General features: G+C 53.6%; 1 protein-coding gene and 2 non-coding genes across 3 annotated transcripts; all 3 read right to left on the bottom strand.

Moving 5' to 3' along the window:
- Positions 1 to 2,097: 2,097 nt before the first annotated feature.
- IPO7 (importin 7) lies at positions 2,098 to 14,451 on the bottom strand. The gene is made up of 25 exons (XM_072119133.1): positions 14,212 to 14,451; positions 10,501 to 10,582; positions 10,256 to 10,409; positions 9,989 to 10,147; positions 9,740 to 9,896; positions 9,563 to 9,652; positions 9,362 to 9,456; positions 9,184 to 9,268; positions 8,937 to 9,071; positions 8,755 to 8,854; positions 8,383 to 8,459; positions 7,647 to 7,763; positions 7,092 to 7,181; positions 6,637 to 6,802; positions 6,266 to 6,426; positions 5,804 to 5,932; positions 5,648 to 5,714; positions 5,447 to 5,572; positions 5,152 to 5,249; positions 4,859 to 4,954; positions 4,548 to 4,768; positions 4,244 to 4,449; positions 3,838 to 4,041; positions 3,637 to 3,753; positions 2,098 to 2,917 (listed from the first exon to the last, which is right to left on the bottom strand). The coding sequence occupies exons 1-25, from the start codon at positions 14,293 to 14,295 to the stop codon at positions 2,820 to 2,822; spliced, it is 3,114 nt and encodes a 1,037-aa protein (XP_071975234.1). The 5' UTR covers positions 14,296 to 14,451; the 3' UTR covers positions 2,098 to 2,819.
- LOC140071469 (small nucleolar RNA SNORA23) lies at positions 6,008 to 6,188 on the bottom strand. Its single transcript, XR_011849164.1, has one exon. It is a non-coding gene; the product is annotated as a small nucleolar RNA SNORA23 (small nucleolar RNA).
- LOC140071467 (small nucleolar RNA SNORA23) lies at positions 6,872 to 7,052 on the bottom strand. Its single transcript, XR_011849162.1, has one exon. It is a non-coding gene; the product is annotated as a small nucleolar RNA SNORA23 (small nucleolar RNA).
- Positions 14,452 to 24,061: the final 9,610 nt, after the last annotated feature.

Genomic DNA, 24,061 nt, shown 5'->3' on the forward strand with positions numbered 1-24,061 from the left:
AATATCTGTCCCATATGACAGCCATATCTGCAAATGTGAAGCGGGGGGGGGGCCTAAAGCGGAAGCTTTACAAAATGTTCGGAGCAGAATATCCATTCCTGGGCAATGAAACAGTATGGAAGAAACAAACAAATGTCCCTTCAGAAAAACTTGAGATGAAAACAGCAAGATTTTTATATTTCTTATAGGAGAACGGTATTAAACCGAGCTTAGAACCAGGAAACCTTGAGCATGATGGTGGATTATCTCCTCTGGTCCTACATGCATCGCGTGGCAACATTTTATCAGCTCCCGGCTCTCGCGGTGACTGGAGATCAAAGACTAATTCAGGAGAGGAGAGGAGAGGCGATGGGGACAATTCTAGAGTCATGAGACAAAGTGGCATTGTCTGACCGGGGCATCAGAAAAGACAATCCATAACTAGAACAACTATTAGCCAGTCTGACGACGACAAAGTTATCAACATCTCCACATAAATCGTCCAGCAGGAGTTATCCGCACAGAATGAGACCAGTCTGGCTGTACCGATCTATTCACAGATACTTTGTTATATCTCCTGCATTGCCCTTACAGATGGCCTCCCCCCATTAGGAAGAACAACACCGTACAGATATTGTAACCCATAGACGTCAGATCTCGGAGCTGTTAACGTGTCCTTTGCATCATTACTACAGCCGACCTTATGCCCTGGTGCCCCAGACCACCACATCCACATGAAGTCCTTAGCACAAGGCCTCTATCCTGGAGACAGACCGGTGTCCGATCCTCTACACAGGGGCAGTCTGGAGCCTGTGAAACACTGCCACACCCTAATGGCCAGGTCATCACATCCTAGATGAAAGCAGCAGGACGGTTGTTTGCACAGATGAGCCTTCTAATGCATCACCTTATCACAGTCACTTATAACCATTAAGAAAAGTCACTTTCCTTGTATTAAGTTTTTTTTTGCCTCCGGTTGTCCCCCTTGTTACTTCCTGAAAGAATCGGTCCCCTCTGGAAGCCAACAATACAGTCCCTCATTACTTCCCTTACAGCCAAACTACAAAGGCTACGCTCCTGTCCTGCCAAGCAGGGCAAAGATCTACACAACGAATGACTCAGACAACGAATGACTCTGCTTTACAGACAGAGGCAAGACATCTTGTGAACCAGTATCCAAGACATCTGTGGAATAAGCCCAACTCACACCTCATGTACTTTATTAATCCTTTATCTAGTATAGAGGCAGAGGAACTTCCATCCAGAACGTGACAAATACTCTGTGGGTTACAGACACAAGGATTGGAAATAGTCTGCAGATCTACGGGTTACCCTTACAATGCAAGAGTCCATTACAGTCCTAGAGGAGCCACATCCAATCATTTAAAGAGAACCCGTCATGCAAAATAATCCCCCCCTAAACTAAATATATGTCCATAAACTGCCATTAGAGAGCATTGCCTCTATCCCTTCATTGTCCCTCTACACGCCTGTAAACCTAAGCAATGAGGTCCTAAAGCTGTATGCAAATTTAAGATGGAATAGCCCTCTAAATGTGGACACAAATCTGTATTTACATCGGATGTGAACTCTTTCCAGTCACCCCCCAACAGCTTTCACCTCGAGCCCCATCTATAAGTTATGTTTCACGCCAATACATCAGTCCCGTTCCTGCGCACGGAGCACAAACATCAGTCCCAACACGAAAGAAATAAGCACAAGGCAGGAAAATTCCCCAAATTCATCTTGATATCTTTTTTTAATAGATTGCATATACAGATGTTTCATCCACACACTTCAAACTCTTTGAGAGTAGAGATTCATGTCCAATTTATTACATGCGTCAGAAGAGAAGGGCCGTCCGTCTCTGGCCCCGTACATGACCGCTTTTGTATCCAAAATTTCATCGTACATCTTAGGAGGTTCAGGGACATGGAAGAAGGAAAAAAAAAATTGGAAAGAAGAAGAAGAAGAGAGGAGGACAGAGGGCGATGCGGAACGCAGCAACAATCGATTACCAAGCCTTATTATTATTCAAGTTAGGTCCAAGGAGAGACTCCGACGCGGAGCCACAAAGACACCGGATACCTGATAGCGTTCCCCCCCCCCGTCCGTCCGTTCCCTTCTAACGCACAAACTGAAAAATTCTGTTGCCAATTTTTTTTTTTTTAATTATTATTTTATTCACACTGGTCGGGAAGGATACGAATATATAAAAAAAAAAAGTGCTGCTCGTTTCCATAAGTCGTTCTGTGTAGTGCTACAAGTGTTCAACATTCTATGTTAGGACCGCTCCATTCTACCCCATAAAAGGGAAGTCGCCTAAGGCTACAATTCATTTGCCTCTTCAATTTTTTGCCTTTTTTTTTTTTTTACAATAAAAGAATGAACATCGATCTGAGGCAAGAAATAGGTTATAGGCTAAAGACACTAAAACTGGTGAAGTAAAATTGGCCCTTGTAAGACAGGAAGGATGTTACAACGTCCCGCGCTTCCACCAGATCATGGTTGATTTTTCTACCCCCTTCCACATTGGGAAAAAACAAAACAAAAAAAAAAAAGCTGCCACGATGACCTCCCTCCCCATCGGCCTCGGTATGGAAATTGAGCTCAAAGTGTAAAGTGGAATATATAAAAAAAAAAAAAAAAAAATTCTGACGAAAACCCCCTGTGTGTTTGTTGCTGTCCCTGGGCCGAGTCCCATGATTCGCTCTCTCACTCTCCAGAATCCTATGTCATAAGTTCAGAACGTGAACCGGTTTTCTGGATCCACTAAATCGGGAGGAACACAAGCTTCTCACTACAATCAGTCACACGTTAGCAGGAAAGAAGGTGACAGCTCAATTCATGCCGGGGGCTGGGCCTCCAAAATTGAATGAACTTGGCACAACTGGAGCATTGAACTTGTAGCCTCCGTGCTTCTCTATCATTTTGGATTCTGCAAAGAAAAGAAAAAAGAAGAAAATTAGTCAATTGCTCCGAAATAATGGAATCCTCACAACCATATTCTTGTGTCACTTCACAACGAAAATGGACGATGCGTTCCAGGACCTGGAACTATATTACTAAAAATAAAGAAGCGTTAGCAGCCGCATTGCAGAGGTCACCCGCTATCGGGTTTCTGTAGCAATTATAGAGCAGTACAACTATCCCTATATTGTCCCTCCCCCATGCTTGTAAAGTTCCAGTACATTCGTAAAGCTGACACCAATGCAAATGACCCCACATGAGTGGAACTCGAATCCGTGGAAAAACAATGGTCCATCATTTTTAGGTCTTTCCTTTTGAGCTGCAACTCCAACTCAACGGAACGGGGGGGGAGACGATGACTCTTCAGTCACAGCCAGCATCCCTCTAAACTCCCTGAGGATTTCTCTTTAGGAAGTCACACAGACAGCATCTCCCTCATTCTTAGCAAAGGGGAAAGCGGTAAAGCAGAGATCACTGGGCTGAAGAGAAAAGCAAACCACTTGTCAAACAGGAAGCTAAAGGTGTGGCCGAAACAGAAGACTATGAATAGCCATAGGCATGGGAAGGAACAATATAGGGATAGTTGTACTGCTGTATAGTAGCAGTTTTCAAAGATAAGCTGTTAGTCAGTGCGGGCTAGTTTATCTCTGGATCTCAGTGCATCACCCCTCCCATCTATGCACTTACCATGAGCTGCCCGCCTCTGGTCTGCCAGGGTGACAATGTCCTGTAAATGCTTCCCTTGCTCTTCATTTAGTCCTTGAGTGAGTGTCTGATACCAGGCCGGGTCATGACCCTGCAGCTCTGGAATAACACATGGAGATTACACATTACTGGTTCAGACAGTCACATATTATAGAAGAACCATTGATCATCTACAAGACTTACTCTGAAATATAGCTTTAAATATCTGATATTCATCTACAGGAGTATCTTCATCGTCGATTATAGTCGTATAACCCTCAAGTGCCGTTTCCTCTGCATCATCTTCCTCCCAGTCTTCATCATCCCCGTCCTCTCCAGCTTGCTTGGCCAACATCTCCAGGTATTCCTGGCCGTCTTCATCTATATCATCTTCATCGCTACCAAGTTCTAGAATTGGAACAGTATTGGTTAGAAGGAGCACATAGCCAAGAGCACAGCAGTGTGAGGACAGGTCCTCAGTGCACTTGGAGAAGCTACAATCCTGGGATATGAATCTATGTGCATTAGTAGCAGCAGGACTGTGACAAAGCTATGATTACTCTCCCCTCCAGGACTACTACCCAAATCTTAACAATAGGCATTTACTTACCAGCTTCATCTTCCTCTTCGCCATCCTCGTCATCGTCACTGTCGTTTTCTTGCTCTGCATGGCAGGCGTAAGCTCTTTTCAGACCGTTAAATAAGAGGATGAAAGCCGGAAGGATCTGCGTGGAGACCTCCGCCAGGATCTGGGGCCTCTGTTCAAGTTCTATAAGAGCACATAGTCCAAGGACACAGATCTTACGATCGTGTAACCTGCGGGGAAAGGGATTGCGTTCATGCTCGTATGAAGAAGCTCACCATGAATGCTACACACCGAGCACAACCGGGCTGGATCAGAACCAGGCACTCACCCTAGGAAGCAGTCCACATCGTTCAGCCACTGCTTGATGAAGTGGTTGGTGACGGGCTCCACTGTGTTGGGGAAGCGCAGGTTTTCTAGGGTGTTGAGGAGGAGGGGAGGACTGTAATACAAAGCAGCGATGGCCACCTGGAGGCACATTGTTCTCAGCTCACTCGTCTTCACCTCCCGGGTCAGCCTCTCCAGAGCCGCTTCAACAAATAATGGGATGCACTGCGGAGCAGGAAGGAGACAAGATGGCAATGAGCAGGAACGTCCCCCAGCAACGCAAGGCCACTCAGGAGTCCGCAGTCATGTCCTCACCTGGTCAATCCCACGTCCCTTACACTGTAAGATGACAACTTCTAGCAGTTTAGCTGCGTGACATTCAGCGTCTTCTCCGGCTACACCGGTCAGCACCTGTCAGGAAACGCATCCATGTAACAAAAACCCGGGACCTGAGCTGCGGTGTATAGTCATATGTGGAGGTCAAGGTACGACAACATAGGACTCTACAGGATACAAAGGCGTTTTAGATCCAGCCACAACCCTGTCCACCAGTGTGACCCAGTGTGAATAAACCCATGTCCTATAGAAGAGCCAGATCTCAGACCTACCTTTTTACACATACTGTAGATCATCTCCAGATACTTTGTGTCTGACAGGAGGGTGTCTGTGTCTACAGTGACGTAGTTATGCAGCAGAGGCATCATATCTGGGCAGAAGCAGAGGACACAAGTCAGTGACATGAATATTGGACCAGAGCAAAAGTTACACCAATACTGAAGAAGAAGTACAAGCCTCCTATGTACCAGGTTCCTATGTCTGTTCCTACTTATGTAGAATCCCAACAGTAAAGGCCTAAAATACAAAGTGTCCAGGAGCAGGCGAGGCTCTCGCAACACAACTCACCTGTGAAGTAATCAAATCCGTCCTGCTGAAAGACCTCAAACACCAGAGGCAAGAGCTGCCACATCTGAGGGGACACCTGCTGACAGGTGAGGCTGTGCGCCAGGGAGAAGATCTCTTCATAAAATTCTGCAAACAAAACCACGGAGCGTTATATCCCCCTTCATATATTGGGAGCCGCAGATTCATCCGGCTGGTGCTCACCTAGAACGTGCTGCTGAAGAACCGTCCCGATGACCTGGAGGCAGATCCCTTCCAGCTGCTGAGTGATCTGAAGGATTACAAAGGGTTAAGCCACCGCAGTGTTTTGAGATACTGGTAAAGAGGACCCCAAACAGAGAGAGGCCATGGCATGCGCACCTCTTTATGGTCTTCCACCACGCTGAGCAGGGTGTCTATCGTGTTGAGGATCCCCATCGCTGTGACCGCTTTATCATCGCTCCCCTCCTCATCGGGACCCGTCTGAATAACTTGATTGAAAGTCATTGCCTGGAAAACAATGGGGCAAAACAGTCTTTAGACCTGCATTGGCAAAAATCAAAAAGGAGTGAACTGGCCTTTAGGTCATGTATGAGAGTTTGGAGGCTGGCCAGCGGTGGGAGCGTCCGGAGGACATCACTAGGCCAGTACTATGATCTCCGATTTATCTCGGGCCGCAGGATTTGTGTGAATGAGGCTGCAAGTCGGCAGGACGCCAGCGAGCGGCTTCACTAGTCACAGACTGACACTGTGCACACTGCCCTGCAGCCCTGGGCGACGCTATACAAAAAAAGAGGCTCTGCAGCAGGAGAGTCAACCGCAAGTGACCGGCTCCAGACTCACCAGGTGCTGCGTCATCTCCACGGCTATAGGCGTCACCTCCTCGCTGTACTCGCAGATCATTTTCTGGATCACGTTGGTGAGATCGTCGTTCTCAGTCTCACGGATGATGTGTAGCAGGGCCTGCATCACGGGTCTGATGAACGGGGCGATGTACTCCTTAGCTGTAACACAACACAAGTCATTAGAGGATGTCCCAGATTGCGTCCTCTCCACCCCAAGCTAAACCCTGGTCACCCAGTTAAGACCAAAAAACTAGATTATCCGTGGATCCTGATTAAAGGTCCAAGAATCAATGTGCCGGGTCCAAGCAAGAAACCAGAGCAACAATAGTATTATAGCAGAGGACTACACTACATACAGGTAGGTTGTACCTTTCTCCTGATTGCTGATGAGAACCTGGAGGGCGATGGCAGCTTCCACCTTGACAGGCATCTCCCGGTCATCGATGAGACACCGCCTGGTCAGCTCCAGAGCCGTCTGCAGGTTTTGGTCGTTCTTGAATTTGACTTCACAGAAATAGTGAAGAACCCAACAAGCCTGAGGAGTACAGGACAAGTCAGAGGGGACGCCGATGCCCGATAAAGCTTCCCCCAGACGCGTATATAGATGTGTATGAGAGTTTGGAGGCTGGCCAGTGGTGGGAGCGTCCAGTAGACGTCACTAGACCAGTACTATGATCTCATCATGATCTCGGGCCGCAGGATTTGTGTGAGCAGAGAGGTCAACCAGCAAGACGCAGGGAAACCCCTAAACTAGACACAGACTGATACCGTGCACACAGCCCTGCGGCCACAGGGAAGTCCAGCAACACCGGAGAGCGACTTACCCTCGCCCGCATGTAACCCAGCTCACTGCTGAAGAGGGGGAACACGTGATTCTGCAGCATGAACTCCATCTGGTCCTTGTAGATCTTTTTCTGTAACAGAAGCACAAGGTGAGACCAACCCGAAACAAAATGTCACACAACACACCCCATCGCTGCATTACAAGAGATCTGCTAGAGCGGCAGTGGTTAGCCGTACAGATTTCACTTCTTGGGCAAGTCAAGACCAGAAAACCAAACCTTTTCCTAAAGGCTTTGAATTATCATGAGTTGTAAAAATTAAATGAAAATAAAATCCGTCAGGCCTTTGCTCCTACAAAGATTTGGATGCAGGTCTAGAACATACGACAGATCCAGATACCATGAGGGTTCCCTTCATGCGATGCCACCAGCAATTACTCCGCATATAATAGTTTAAGGAGATTATAGCTCAGGTAATTGATCCTCGGAGCTGATAATCCTCGCAGAGCTGCCAGGCAGGGAGATAATAGGCGACACGACCTGATCTGGAGGACCTGGAGCGGACCCTTCCCTACACATCTACTAACACCCACATACCTTCAGCAGAATCTCCGCCAGGGACCCGATCATATGGAGGGCTCCATCCTTCTTTCTGGGATCCGCTGTCGGCTCGGTTAAAATCTGATAACAGAATCCCATCGTCTTCTGTAAGACCTGAGGAGGAGCAACAACAACAAGATCAGAAAACCAGAAATACACAAAATCCAAGGGACAAGGGAGGGTGACTGCTTCATCACAAACCAGTCCTTGTGACCCTCTGCACGGCTGATCTGTCTATAACCTCAGAGAAATATGCTACAAGGCGTCAGGAGGCTCGGCTGCTTGGCTCGGAGGATATATGATATAGATAACATTACAGCCAAACCCCACACTAACAACCAACTCCAACAGCTTCCGGGTCTGGAACCCCGCAGTATATGGAGTGGATCCTTGAATTACACGGTGGCCAGAACCCCCGGATCCCCTGGCACAGTATGGACTGAGGTCCAGGCGTCTGGTCCCCACAAGTCACTATGCAGGGACATGGGAGCGACACAAGTCACAGAAACCGACTGATTTTGGCTCTTCCAGTAGACACAAGCCATTTTGAATTAAAATCCCATCGCTGAAGTTTTATATCAAAATACAGTAACTCATCAAGAAAAAAAAAAAAAATACAGCTTTGAGGGTGAAAGAGGATAATAAACCCAATCCAGACAATTCCCAGGAGAATCCTGGAGCCCTGCTAAGAAGAGGAGCTCGATAGACGTGTATAGACAAGCGGTGGCCGTACCTCTTTCCTCTTACTGCAGGACGTGAAGAGCAGCGTCTGGGCCGCAGTGGTGGGGGAGATAAAATCTTCAAACACATCTAAGAGAAGAGACAACAGATTAGACAATGGTCACCGCACCGTGGAGCACAGCCTGAAGGATTTGTATGGAGCGGCAGATCCAGAGATTCGCTGCAGCACGGAGAGAGCACATCCACAGGGCGCCGCTGGGGCACTGAACACGACCGGCTCCACTGCTTCCCTTATTTCTTATCAAATCTTTATGCAGATATGTGCACCCCCAAATCTTATGCGTGAACAGAAGATGAGAGGGACTTAGGATGCGGATCACCTGCCCTCCCGGCTCCCAAGCCCGATCTCTCTAAAGCAACTCACCAAATTTCATGCGGATGTATTCATAGGGGTCTTCCTGCCAGAGCTCCTCATCAGAGTCCGTGTAACACATCAAAGGAAAGATGACGTCCTGGATGATGCCCTGAGGTCACGGAGAGAAGACATGAAGCAGGAGGCGCGAGCCCAGCAGCGCGGCAGAGGACGCAAGGTACAATGTCACTCACCTGGATGTGGGGCTTTAGGTTCTTCCACGTTACTGCATGGGACACCCCCTGGTTCAGATAGTTGAGCGTTTGCTGCAGGACTCGTGGCGCCATATACTGCTTCTCCTTATAATGGTACAGAACCTTCAGCAGGACCTAAAAGAGAAACCATCACATAAGACTAAAGTTACACACAGCGTCGCATAGTGCGAGCCCGAAACGCATGATTACCGCCATCAGGGTAGACAAGGGACAATCCTGAACAAACCTGTTGAACGCCAGCAGCAAAGGCCTTCAAGAAGACTTCAGCAAATTCATTGTACTCCTTGGAGACGTTCCCTGGACTCCCGTACCTGGCAGGTGAGGAGCGCGAGACACGTGAGCAATCAGCCAACAAGATATATACAACATCATCCACCCCCCACCCTCTCCGTATCACAGGTTACCTCTCGAACAGCCGGGCCAGGATGTGCAGCGCCCACTTCTTACACTTCCACCATGGCAGCTCAGGCCGGTCATCCTCATCTACCTGGAGGGTCTCCTGCATCAGAGAGGACAATGAGAATACAGCACTAGAGACTGAGGAGCGCGGGGGCCATGGCTCCACAGACCCTCACATAACATCCCCCCCATCCCTGGGCACTCACTGCAGGAACGTCCCGATCCACCACAGTCTTCAGGATCTCGATCCATTCCGCCAGATTGGGCTGATTGATCAGCTCCAGGGGTAACGTATACTGCAACACAAACACAAGATGGCGGCTCAGCGACAGGACACAGAGCCAATGCAGACAGAGCCCATGACACGAGAGGCCATCACTCACCTGGACCAAGGCGTAGAAAATCTTAAAGATCTGTTTCTGGATCAGGACAGACTGCTCAGAGGGGTCCGGAAGCAAATAGATGAAACGCTCCTTCAGCATGGGCAGGAAGTGTTGCATAGCGGCGATGAGCGGAGTCCTCTCCTCCGGCTTCTTATACCTGGAGTGTAATACACAGGATTAGCAGAATAGTGAGTGCAGCTCTGGGGTATAATACAGCAGGAGCCCCCTGGTGCTGTTGATGCCACTTACTCGTAGTTCTTCACCAGCTGGTAGAGGCAGAGCAGGATCCCCAGCCAGCAGGCGCTGTTATCTGACTGCAGGTAGCAGCCGATCTTCTCTACCACGGCGCTCCAGCGGTTGGGGTAGTCGTGTTTGATGATGTGATGGATGCAGGTTGTGAGCTGGACCCTGTAACACACAATGAGAAGTGACTGAAAATACGTGGAAATGATGAACTGACACACAGCAGAGTTTGTTACAATGAGTCAGAGCAGCCACACTGTAATACAACCTCACCTGATGAGCTCCGGGGAATGGATAATGGCCTCCACAATATTCTCCCGGATGCAGTGACGATCCTCCTCGGGGATAGTGTGAGTGGGCACTTCTCCGGGGGTCACTTCACGATCCGGCCAATACTGAGTGATCATATTCTTCAGATAGATGACACCTGGAAGGAGAACCAGACATTACCCTGTCCACGTGCGTCTCCACCAGCCCAGAAACTAAGGGGTTACTGGCGCGGAACATGGGCCACTTACCTGCCTGCCGTACAGGTAGATCCAGCTGCTCGGACATGGTGATCTGCAGGAGAGTCGACACGAAGTTCACAGATTTGTGAGCCTGGAGGGAAAAAAAAAAAACACAAAGTTACGACACATTGTTACAAAAACGGACACACACAATACAGCGGTGCACAAGAGTAGTAACAAGCGCCCCCTAAAGTCACTGACTGCAAGCAGAGTTCCTGAACATGGCGAGGAGTTAAATAGGAACTTGGTCTGTTTGCACTCAGTGATGCAGGACTGAGGTCTACGTATAGGGGACTGGGCCTCTACATGTTATAACCGCTGAGGGGCCCCCGCTGCTACACACACAGGGATACAGTGATGGGTTCTGGTGAGACCCCCAGAACTTCTCCTATGGATCGCGGTGAGATCAGCGGCTCCAGTGAATGTCTTCACATAACATGAGAGAGTGGAAGCCCCCTAATAGACGTCATCATTTGGGGTCCCAGCTGTCAGACCCCACCAGATACAGTTGGGAATAACCTGGCTGCTGTGCAGGAGGTAACAATGTATCCGTCTGACTCAGAGACGTGGATACAATAGTAACAAGGACGAGGTCTCCGTGTAAACATTTTCATTTAATGACAGCAAGCAGAGATCTAGAGACCCAGAGCTGTGCAGGAGCAACCAAGTCCTCGACTGCTGCCCCCCCCCCAAATCACTGCATCCCCACCGACTCCCCCATATCCCCACGATCTCTGCTGTGTACTGCACTGACCCCAATATCCCCAGATATATCTGCTGACCCCCCACAATATACCCATCCCCTGGTGTGACCCCAGACATGCCCTCTGCTGACCCCTCCCCCAATATCTCCATGTCCCTCCCCCCCACTGCTATACACCACAGATGCACGTGTCTTCTGCTGTCCCCCTCCCCCAATATCTCCATGTCCCTTCATCTTCTGCTGCCCCTCTCTAATATCCCCAGGGCCACGTGTCCTCTGCAGATTCCCCCCAATTCAGGGGTGCAGGGTTCTGGGGTTAGGAAGCATCGCTGTGCCCCCAGAGCCACGCGTCTTCCCCCGACAATCCAATATATCTATGTTCCATCTGCCCCCCAATATAACCTCCCCCCTGCTGTCCTGCCCCAAATCGCTGCGTCCTCTGCCAACCCCCCCCCCCCATTATCCCCTGCTGTGCCCCCCAGATCCACGCATCCTCAGCTGATCCCTACACTCCCCTGCAGCAGTTTCACTTTCATTCCCATTTGTCAGTCTGGTGACTGTTGGGGGGGGGGTGGCAGAGTAGAGCGTCAGCTCTGGGGGCACAGCGGAGTCATAGATTATATAGAAAGTGCTGAACACTGGGAAGAGACGGCTGACTGCTCATCCGACACGTCCGGCTCTGCTTCATCAGCACCGGGCGGGCAGCAGACTAATCCACCCACAGCCGCACTCACCCCCTCCCCCCAGGGACCCCCATAACACTGCAGTAGCTCTATACCAGCCCCACCCCCCTCAGAGACCCCATAACACTGCAGTAGCTCTAATTCAGCCCCCCTCACCCCCCAGGGACCCCCATAACACTGCAGTAGCTCTATACCAGCCCCCTCACTACACTACACCCCCCAGGGACCCCCATAACACTGCAGTAGCTCTATACCAGCCCCCTCACTACACTACACCCCCCAGGGACCCCCATAACACTGCAGTAGCTCTATACCAGCCCCCTCACTACACTACACCCCCCAGGGACCCCCATAACACTGCAGTAGCTCTATACCAGCCCCACCCCCCTCAGAGACCCCATAACACTGCAGTAGCTCTAATTCAGCCCCCCTCACCCCCCAGGGACCCCCATAACACTGCAGTAGCTCTAATTCAGCCCCCTGCACTACACTACACCCCCCAGGGACCCCCATAACACTGCAGTAGCTCTATACCAGCCCCCTCACTACACTACACCCCCCAGGGACCCCCATAACACTGCAGTAGCTCTATACCAGGCCCCCCACCCCCCAGAGACCCCCATAACACTGCACGTCACTCATGCAGCGCTGTGTCAGTCCTCACTGCTGTTCTGGAATCTTATTCATGCCCCATGAGGACACGTCGGCTGTAAGAGGGGCCCAGCACATTCCCGGCAGACAGCGCCCACATTCCTGGGAACATTCCTGAATCCAGGGCATCTGCTTGCTGTCACTGAAGAGAACCTTACACACAGCGCAGTGATTGGCTGTGAGGGGTCAGAGGACGCGGAGGCAATGACCGGAGGGAGATCATCTACAAGCTCCTGCAACAAACTTTATTCGCAGCGTCTCAGAGAGCGACACATTACACCATGTGGTGGGGCCCGGGGAGGGGCGGAGCCTGAGGTCACATGTGACGGGAGGAGCCGCTGCGGGTGACTCATCTGCACAAACCACATGGAGGAAATGACTGCACAGGAAGAGCGGCAGGACCCAGCGGCCGCCATGTGTGTGGGGGGCTGCGCCTCAGGACCCCCATACAGGAGGTGGCAACAATGTATCCGACATCCAGGGCTCCGCACTCCCAGCCCCAACCTCACGGGGTTAATAGTCATTACTAAAATAGAAGGCTGTGACCCCTGAACCCTGGCCTGTGGGCATCTGAGGGGCAAATCAGCGACTGTTCTGTGCTATGAATCAGTGGAAAACCCCTCTAAGTGTCCGTCGCTCCAGAGAAAACCAGGAACAAGGAATGATGGGAGACCAGGTCATGTGACCGCACATCACAGACCTCTGCTGCCCGTCAGTGAGCGGACAGAAGATCCACTCTCCAAGAGTTTGTTACAATGTATCAGTCTGGTGTCTGTAGCCAATAGTAACAAACCCTCAGCTGTAAGACACCAGTTATAACAGGAAATAAGCGGAGCAGCGCGAGCCGGAATTATTACCGGATCAGCAGCCGAACCGGCAAACAGACGCCCCAAAGTACCAGCCGAGGCTGCAGAACCCAAACAGCTCGTCTCTAGGCGTCCACGTAACCCGGGAGACCAGAACCGCCACATGTGACCAGCGGCCGAGCTCCGGGGAGGATCACGAGTCACTGACAGCAAGCGGAGATACAGGAACAGCTCGTTATCTGTCATGAGGCGGCGATCTGATTTACGTGGAGTCACATGACCTCAGGATATCAGCGCAGACGTCACATGACCCCGGAGACGCAAAGAATAACAACTTAATAAAAAACTGATGAAACATTCACCGAATTTAGGTGAATTTTTGGATAAAATTATCTGTTTATAGAGATTATTACTAAGGACATAAGAAAACCCCACAGGGAGCGGCTCACACAGGGGCCACAGCCGGCAGGAGGGCCCCCGGGGGCCGCACACACAGGGGCCACAGCCGGCAGGAGGGCCCCCGGGGGCCGCTCACACAGGGGCCACAGCCGGGCCCCCGGCAGCCGCTCACACAGGGGCCACAGCCGGGCAGGAGGGCCCCCGGGAGCCGCTCACACAGGGGCCACAGCCGGGCAGGAGGGCCCCCGGGAGCCGCTCACACAGGGGCCACAGCCGGCAGGAGGGCCCCCGGGAGCCACTCACACAGGGGCCACAGCCGGGCAGGAGGGCCCCCGGGAGCCGGCAGGAGGGCCCCCGGGAGCCGGGCAGGAGGGCCCCCGGGAGCCGGGCAGGAGGGCCCCCGGGAGCCGGGCAGGAGGGCCCCCGGGAGCCGGGCAGGAGGGCCCCCGGGAGCCGGCAGGAGGGCCCCGGCTCTCACCTCGTTGAGCTGCCGCTCGGCCGCCTCCCTCAGGGCCGGGTCCATGGTGCCCCGCAGGGCCTCGATCAGGTTGCTGGGGTCCATGCCGCCGGAGTGGCGCCGCTTCCTGTCACTGTCCTGGGCTACAGACGAGCTGCGCACATGGAGCCGCCACACAGCGCAGCGCCCGGCGCGAAAGGAAGGAGAGCGCCAAGGCCCCGGATGGATCCGCCCCCGGCAGCGTCAGGGCAGCACGTCACTTCCGGCCCACAGCGCGGAGACTCACGGGACTTGTAGTCTCTGCGGACCGGGGCGGGGCCTGATCTCTAGGCACCTGCTCTTATATCCTCTCCTAGATGTAATCCACAGAAACCAGAAAAATATGGCGGCGTGTGATGGTATCTATGGGCAGCTACATCTGTTATCAAGTGCTCAGGGGTCGCTCTCAGGACATGGCCTCTGGGGGGCGCTCTCAGGACATGGCCTCCAGGGGGCGCTCTCAGGACATGGCCTCCGGGGGGCGCTCTCAGGACATGGCCTCTAGGTGGCGCTCTCAGGACATGGCCTCTGGGGGGCGCTCTCAGGACATGGCCTCTGGGGGGGCGCTCTCAGGACATGGCCTCTAGGTGGCGCTCTCAGGACATGGCCTCTAGGTGGCGCTCTCAGGACATGGCCTCTAGGTGGCGCTCCCAGGACACGGCCTCCGGGGGTCGCTCTCAGGACATGGCATCTAGGTGGTGCTCTCAGGACATGGCATCTAGGTGGCGCTCTCAGGACATGGCATCTAGGTGGCGCTCTCAGGACATGGCATCTAGGTGGCACTCTCAGGACATGGCCTCTGGGGGGCGCTCTCAGGACATGGCCTCCGGGGGTCGCTCTCAGGACATGGCCTCTAGGTGGCGCTCTCAGGACATGGCCTCTAGGTGGCGCTCTCAGGACATGGCCTCTGGGGGGAGCGCTCTCAGGACACGGCCTCTAGGTGGCGCTCTCAGGACACGGCCTCTAGGTGGCGCTCTCAGGACACGGCATCTAGGTGGCGCTCTCAGGACATGGCCTCTGGGGGGAGCGCTCTCAGGACATGGCCTCTAGGTGGCGCTCTCAGGACATGGCCTCTAGGTGGCGCTCTCAGGACACGGCCTCTAGGTGGCGCTCTCAGGACATGGCCTCTGGGGGGAGCGCTCTCAGGACACGGCCTCTAGGTGGCGCTCTCAGGACATGGCCTCTGGGGGGCGCTTTCAGGACACGGCCTCTGGGGGGCGCTCTCAGGACATGGCCTCTGGGGGGAGCGCTCTCAGGACACGGCCTCTAGGTGGCGCTCTCAGGACATGGCCTCTGGGGGGCGCTTTCAGGACACGGCCTCTGGGGGGCGCTCTCAGGACATGGCCTCTGGGGGGCGCTCTCAGGACACGGCCTCTGGGGGGGGCGCTCTCAGGACACGGCCTCTGGGGGGCGCTCTAAGGACACGGCCTCTGGGGGGCGCTCTCAGGACATGGCCTCCGGGGGTCGCTCTCAGGACATGGCCTCTAGGGGGGCGCTCTCAGGACACGGCCTCTAGGTGGCGCTCTCAGGACATGGCCTCTAGGTGGCGCTCTCAGGACACCGCCTCCAGGAGGCGCTCTCAGGACATGGCCTCCAGGGGGCGCTCTCAGGACATGGCCTCTAGGGGGCACTCTCAGGAAATGGCCTCCGGGGGGCGCTCTCAGGACATGGCCTCCGGGGGGCGCTCTCAGGACACGGCCTCTGGGGGGCGCTCTCAGGACATGGCCTCTGGGGGGGGCGCTCTCAGAACACGGCCTCTGGGGGGCGCTCTCAGGACACGGCCTCTGGGGGGGCGCTCTCAAAACACGGCCTCTAGGGGTCGCTCTCAGGACACGGCCTCTGGGGGGTGCACTCAGGACACGGCCTCTGGGGGGTGCACTCAGGACACGGCCTCTGGGGGGTGCACTCAGGACACAGCCTCTGGGGGGGCGCTCTCAAGACACGGCCTCTGGGGGGCGCTCTCAGGACACGGCCTCCGGGGGGTGCTCTCAGGACACGGCCTCCGGGGAGCGCACTCAGGACATGGCCTCCAGGGGGCGCTCTCAGGACATGGCCTCTAGAGGGCGCACTCAGGACATGGCCTCCAGGGGGCGCACTCAGGACATGGCCTCCAGGGGGCGCTCTCAGGACATGGCCTCCAGGGGGCGCTCTCAGGACATGGCCTCCAGGGGGCGCACTCAGGACATGGCCTCCAGGGGGCGCTCTCAGGACATGGCCTCCAGGGGGCGCTCTCAGGACATGGCCTCCAGGGGGCGCACTCAGGACATGGCCTCCAGGGGGCGCACTCAGGACATGGCCTCCAGGGGGCGCTCTCAGGACATGGCCTCCAGGGGGCGCTCTCAGGACATGGCCTCCAGGGGGCGCTCTCAGGACATGGCCTCCAGGGGGCGCTCTCAGGACATGGCCTCCAGGGGGCGCACTCAGGACATGGCCTCCAGGGGGCGCTCTCAGGACATGGCCTCCAGGGGGCGCTCTCAGGACATGGCCTCCATGGGGCGCTCTCAGGACATGATTTTTGTATACACCTCACTAACACTTTGTTTTGCCTCTTTATGCAATGTTGCCCCACTGGGTCCTGACCTTTTGTGTGGAGGCAGGTGGATTCCCTGCTATCTGAGTGGCTTGTAGCGCGGCCTAGCACCAGGGTATGTCACGGTGGCTTGGTTCAGGAGAACAGTCCTCATCCACATCTGTCAGGGTCCAGTGAGGTGATGCAAGAAGAGGTGGAGGCCGCAATTTAGTGGAGGGTTCCCCGTGGGGCCCTCCCGCTGTGTATATAATAGATCCCTGGGCAGAAGGTGAAGGGGAGGTCCGGGATGTTAGCGGCAACAACCCTGGATCATACGTGGAAACAGAAATCTTGAAGTAACTAACACAGTCCAACGAAGCAGCAGGTAAAAGGCTGGGAATCTTTCCTTCATGCAGATTGGCTCTGCCGCATGGGAAGCAAGATGGCAGTCTCTGGTGGTAACAGCACACAGAGGTTCATACCAAGGAAAGGCTCAGAAATCCACACAGAGAATTTATAGACTCTGTTTTTGTGTATTTCCAGGATATCAACCAATTACCAGCCTGGATTCTACAACATACGTTTCAACATATCAGAGCAGCTGGTTGAACTAGCACAACCCTGAGTCCAACGTTTTTCCCATCTGCCTCCAGTTTTCCAAAGATCTCCTCTGCCGTAACACCTCAAGAGCGCTCCAAATGTAGACAGGGAAATCTCTGCATCTACTGTGCCAGCCCGGAACACTTCCTCCAGTCGTGTACATTGCGTCCTCAGCATCTAGGAAGTCATTCACACCTAGGGTTCCTAGGAGGAGCGTCCCTAGGCGAGAGTAAAGCTTCCCCACGCCTGCATCTTCCAGTTCTGCTCAGCTTTGGAACCAGTGAATTTTGTGGATGATGCTCTGGTTTCCCAGCATCATTTCCCTGTGGTTTGTCTGGAGAAGCCCCTGGTCTTCTCGTCCGGCAGTGGGCAGATCCTCTGTGACCCAGTCCAGTATCGCACCAGTATGCCTCCCCGCTCTACATTCTCCGTTCTATTGGGACTTTCTGTGGATACAGCAACACGCTCCTGTCCTCAACTGGCAGACTGGGGAGGTTCTTTGCTGGGGTCCTGAGTGCCAGTCTCGCTGCCTCCTGGTCTTCTTCCGATTCTTTCAAGCCGTTGGTGGGTCTTCCTGCTGTTTATATGGATCTTGCTGACATCTTCCTAGAGAAACAAGCCAAGACTCCGCACCGTCCCGACGACTGTCCCACAGAGCTCCACGAGGTCGGGTGTACCCACTCTCCTTTACCGAGACTGCGGCTATTTCGGCCTATATCAAAGAGAATCTGCAAAAGGGGTTCATCCTTTCTTCTGGCGGTGCTGGATTCTTCTTCGTGGCCAAGAAGGATGGCTTCCTCCGTCAGTGTATCGACTACCGCGGCCTCAATAAAATCACGGTGAAAAAACGCGATCCACTACCCCCGATCACAGATCTTTTGGACCATTTACGGCTCTTGGAGACTGGAGCGGCTCTGGAAAGCTGTAGACTGGAGTGGCTTCTGGAAAAGCCACAGACTTGAGTGACTCTTGGAAAGCCGGAGACTGGAGAAGCTTTGGAAAGCCGGAGACTGGAGAAGCTTTGGAAAGCCGGAGACTGGAGAAGCTTTGGAAAGCCGGAGACTGGAGAAGCTTTGGAAAGCCGGAGACTGGAGTGGCTTCTGGAAAGCCGTAGACTGGAGCGGCTTCTGGAAAGCCGTAGACTGGAGCGGCTTCTGGAAAGCCGTAGACTGGAGCGGCTTCTGGAAAGCCGTAGACTGGAGCGGCTTCTGGAAAGCCGTAGACTGGAGCGGCTTCTGGAAAGCCGTAGACTGGAGCGGCTTCTGGAAAGCCGTAGACTGGAGCGGCTTCTGGAAAGCCGTAGACTGGAGCGGCTTCTGGAAAGCCGTAGACTGGAGCGGCTTCTGGAAAGCCGTAGACTGGAGCGGCTTCTGGAAAGCCGTAGACTGGAGCGGCTTCTGGAAAGCTGTAGACTGGATCGGCTTCTGAAAAGCCGGAGCCAGGCGAGGCGGATGTGGAAGCCGACCTCGAAGATGCTGGGGTTCAAGCACGTTGAAGTGCGGAGGCAACTCTGCCTAGTTGTTCTTCCCGAAGAGTGAGCAGACGGGACCGGAAAAAACAGCCAGCAACTGATGAGAATCCTTGTCTGAGTCCCTGATCCTGGCGGGGTCCATGGCCGGATCTTACTGTAATGGTACACAGACAACAGAACTAGAATCTCTGTGGGAAGAGTCCGGAAGGAGGAGTCTGTGGACCAGTAAACCCTCTGGACCACCGTGGGAGACCGGAGTCTAAGTGGCATCTGGTCTTCACCAGAGCCTACTGCAAAGCGAGATGGTCTTGCTGTGGCGGGGTTGGGCTCTGTTAACTTGTATTGGCACCTCTGCGGACTGTGCAGCCGAAGACAGGAATGACTCTTGGAAAGCCAGAGACTGGAGTGGCTTCTGGAAAATCCGCAGACTGGAGTGGCTTCTGGAAAATCCGCAGACTGGAGTGGCTTCTGGAAAATCCGCAGACTGGAGTGGCTTTTGGAAAATCCGCAGACTGGAGTGGCTTTTGGAAAATCCGCAGACTGGAGTGGCTTTTGGAAAATCCGCAGACTGGAGTGGCTTTTGGAAAATCCGCAGACTGGAGTGGCTTTTGGAAAATCCGCAGACTGGAGTGGCTTTTGGAAAATCCGCAGACTGGAGTGGCTTCTGGAAAATCCGCAGACTGGAGTGGCTTCTGGAAAATCCGCAGACTGAAGTGGCTTCTGGAAAATCCGCAGACTGAAGTGGCTTCTGGAAAATCCGCAGACTGAAGTGGCTTCTGGAAAATCCGCAGACTGAAGTGGCTTCTGGAAAATCTGCAGACTGGAGCGGCTCTTGGAAAGCCTGAGACTGGAGCAGCTCTGGAAAGCCACAGACTGGAGGGGCTTCTAGAAAATCAGCAGACTGGAGTGGCTCTTGGAAAGCCGGAGAATGAAGCAGCTCTGGAAAGCTGGAGGCTGGAGTGGCTTCTGGAAAAGCCGCAGACTAGAGTGGCTCTGGGAAAGCCGGAGACTGGAGAGGCTTTGGAAAGCCGGAGACTGGAGTGTCTTCTGGTAAATCAGCAGACTGGAGTGTCTCTGGAAAAGCTGCAAACTGGAGTGGGTCTTGGAAAGCCGGAGACTGTAGCAGCTCTGGAAAACCGGAGACTGGAGTGGCTCTGGAAAAGCCGGAGACAGGAGCGGCTTCTAGAAATCCGCAGACTGGAGCGGCTCTGGAAAGTCGGAGACTGGAGCGGCTCTGGAAAGCCAGAGACTGGAGCGGCTTCTGGAAAGATGGAGACTGGAGCTGCTTCTGGAAAGCCGTAGACTGGAGCGGCTTCTGGAAAGCCGTAGACTGGAGCGGCTTCTGGAAAGCCGTAGACTGGAGCGGCTTCTGGAAAGCTGTAGACTGGTTCGTCTTCTAGAAAGCCGGAGCCAGGCGAGGTGGACGTGGAAGCTGACCTCGAAGATGCTGGGGTTCAAGCATGTTGAAGCGCGGAGGCAACTCTGCCTAGTTGTTCTTCCCAAAGAGTTAGCAGACGGGACCGGAAAAAACAGCCAGCAACTGATGAGAATCCTTGTCGGAGTCCCTGATCCTGGCGGGATCCATGGCCGGATCTTACTGTAACGGTACACAGACAACAGAACTAGAATCTCTGTGGGAAGAGTCCGGAAGGAGGAGTCTGTGGACCAGTAAACCCTCTGGACCACCGTGGGAGATGGAGATGGTAATAGCCAACACCCGGGACCGGAGTCTAAGTGGCACCTGGTCTTTACCAGTGCCCACTGCAAAGCGAGATGGTCTTGCTGCGGCAGGGTGCCACCAGGTCGGACCACGGGTGCGACTAGGCCCGCGGTGGCAGCCAGGGAAACAGGGGTAGCAGGACACAGTCCGAGCCTGGGTAGACAGCAGGAGTATGGCTTGGAAGGATGAGCTGGAACTCACGGCTTGGAAGCAGGCTGGAGCTGACACACGACCAAAGCGGACAGGTCCTTGAAGAAACACAGAGGCGTCTGGAAACACTGAAGACACACTGAAGACAAGAAGCGTCTGGAAACGCTGAAGACACACTGGAGATACAGAGGCGTCTGGAAACGCTGAAGACACACTGGAGCATATGGGAACACTGGAAACTATCTCACGCCAGTACAGGAACAGCTTAGGGAAGCTTGGTACGGAAACCACGGAAGTTCCTTAGGGCACAGAAGATAGGGCTTTCACTTACATGAACAATGCTGAAGATCCGGCAAGACAGGAAGGGAGGTGCCGGATTATAAGGGCAAGCCAGATTAGCCCATCAGGAGGACGGTGGCCCTGTAAGGCTAGGAGAGCCAGGGCGCGCGCGGCCTAGTTGGGAAGCAGGAGTGTTGGAGAGTTGAGATTGGGCAGGAGGTGCCTGCGATCGTACTGAAGATCCCGGGTACGGCCGTGACAAAAAGTTGCAGTTTTATCAGAAGGGCCTTCCGTTTCTCTGATACATCATCTCTGGTGAGGGCCTACAGATGGATCCTACCAAGTTATCTGCGGTACTTCAGTGGCCTCGCCCAGTAGGACTTCGTGCTATACAGAGATTCCTGGGTTTCGCCAATTACTACCAGCAGTTTATACCGCATTTTTCCTTTCTCGTGTCTCCCATTGTGGCGTTAACAAAAAAGAGCGCTGATCCTAAGCTCTGGCCTCCGGTGGCCGAAGAAGCATTTTCCAAGCTTAAATCATGCTTCTGCTCTTGTCCTTACATGGCCTGACACTGAGAAACCGTTCCAACTTGAGGTGGATGCTTCCTCTGTAGGTGCTGTTCTCACCCATTAAGGGCCCAAAGGCTGAACACTCACTTGTTGGTCCTTCTCTAAAACCTTCTCTGCTGCTGAGAGGAATTACTCCATTGGAGATCGTGAACTTCTGGCTATTAAATTTGCCTTGGTAAAATGGTGCTATCTTTTAGAGGGAGCTTGTCATTCGGTCTGTGGATATATACGGACCACAAAAATCTCCTGTACCTCCAAACTGCTCAGCTCCTCAACCCATGACAAGCCCCCTGGTCCCTCTTCTTTTCATGCTTCAATTTCCTGATCTACTTTTGTCCTGCTGAGAAGAATGTCAAGGCCAATGCTCTTTCTCGTGCCTCTGATTTTGTCGGGGAAGAACCGACTCCGCAGCATGTTATCCCTCCTGAAAGACTGATTCTTGCTGCTCCAAAGGATCTGCGGCAGCTCCCTCCTGGCAAGACTTATGTCTGACCTGCTATACGGAAAAAGATATTGACTTGGGGACATTGCTCTCGAGTGGCTAGGCATCCTGGAAAGCAGCGCTTAGTAGCCCTCATTTTTCGTTACTATTGGTGGCCAGACCTGGTCAAAGATGTGCGGGAGTTTGTGGGTTCCTGAACCTCCTGTGCTCGTAGCAAGCCATCTCGCCTAAAACCTGCTGGTCTCCTGTTGTCGTTCCCCAGCTGCCCGTGGACTCAAGTGGCCATGGACTTTATGACGGATCTACCATCTTCCTCTGGGAATCCGTCATCTGGGTGGTAATTGTCCGGTTCTCCAAGATGTCTCATTTTGTTCCGCTGCCAGGTCCGCCGTCTGCTCCTCGCCTGGCCAGTCTGTTCTTCCTCCATATCTTCCGGCTACAAGGACTCTCTCTGCACATTGGGGCTTATTTACTAAGGTCCCGCGGCCGCATTTCCATCGGGTTTCCCGACGTTTTCAGGGATCGCGCTACGGATTACGTCAGGATTTAAAATTGTGTTACAAGCCAAACACTTACATGCAGCGGGAAGAAGAAGGTGAACTCCTGGGACCTGATCGGGGAAGTGACAGATGCAAGATATCGGGCACACGCTGGTAGTGAATCCCGGCAGACTTCTTCCTCGTCGGACAGGTCAAGCTGGACTTCTCCTCCGTATACCATCTTCAGACTAATGGGCAAGTGTCACGATTACACCCGCGATCCTCGGTACGTATTGCAGGTGCAACCGTGCCTGCAGCCGTTGTCCCCGCTCCCCCAGGTCCATACTCACCTCTCCTGGCACCGGATTCCGCGTAGGTCCCGTCCTGGTCCCACGCCGGCTTCCTCCGTATGCCGCGCTCCTGCTTCTTGCCGAGGCCGCGTGCTCCCGATGCTAGGGCGCACACGCCCGACTCTTCAGGAATTAAAAGGGCCAGCATCCTCCTAATTGGTGCTGGCATTCCCGGCTCTGCTATGTAGCCTGGCGACGCCCAGCATCCCCTGCCTGATCTTCAAGTCATTCTAACTGAAGTGAAAGCCTCCTGAGCGTTCCCAGACGCCTCCGTGATTCCTGAGCGTTTCCAGACGCCTCCGTGTTTCTCTGGTGTTCCCGTATTCCTGTGGTGTTCCCGTGTTATCCTGTGGCGGTCCCGTAATCCTGTGGTGGTCCTGTAATCCTGTGGCAGTCCTGTAATCCTGTGGTGGTCCTGTAATCCTGTGGCAGTCCTGTAATCCTGTGGCGGTCCTGTAATCCTGTGGTGGTCTGGTATCCCAGTGATCTTCCTGAGGTCCTGCCAACCGTCCTTCCGAGGTCCTGCCAGCCATCCTTCCTAGGTCCTGCCTTACCAAAGTCCTGCCTTACCGAGGTCCCTACCTTGACTGCCACCGCGGGCCTAGTCGCACCCGTGGAGCAAACCGGTGGCTCCCCGGCGCAGCAAGACCATCCCGCTTTGCGTCGGGCTCTGGCGAAGACCAAGACTCCACTTAGACTCCGCTCCTGGGTTGCGGCTAGTATCGTTATCCCCCGCGGTGGTCCAGGGAGTCAAGAGGCTTTAGCCTCTGAGACTCTTCCCGCACCCCAGTGCGTGACAGCAAGTAGAGAGAGTCAAACAAACTCTGGGCTGTTTCCCTCGTCACTTTGTCTGTGCCCATCAGGACGACTGGTCCACTCTTACCGTGGGCAGAGTTCTCCTACAACTCCTCGTATTCTTAGTCTGCTGGCGCTGACCCTTTTTTCATTGTCTTTGGATGAATTCCATGTCAACCTCTTCCTCTGTCCGTTTCCTTAGATGTCCTTGCAGTGGAAGAATTGGTGCAGGACCTCAAATCGATCTGGGAACAGACACATCAGTCTCTTCTTCAGGCGTTGGTCCGCACCATGAACCAAGCTGACAGAAAGCGCAAGTCTCCTCCAGTTTTCTCTCCAGGTGACAAGGTGGTTATCTTCCAGATATGTCCGGCTGAAGATTCCCAGCTACAAGCTTGGTCCACTTTTTCTGTGGCTTATAAGCTCCGCCTTCCTTCCACTTTGCGCATCCTGGACTCCTTCCAC

The sequence above is a fragment of the Engystomops pustulosus genome, chromosome 7 (genome assembly GCF_040894005.1).
Source record: "Engystomops pustulosus chromosome 7, aEngPut4.maternal, whole genome shotgun sequence".
NCBI lineage: Eukaryota > Metazoa > Chordata > Amphibia > Anura > Leptodactylidae > Engystomops > Engystomops pustulosus.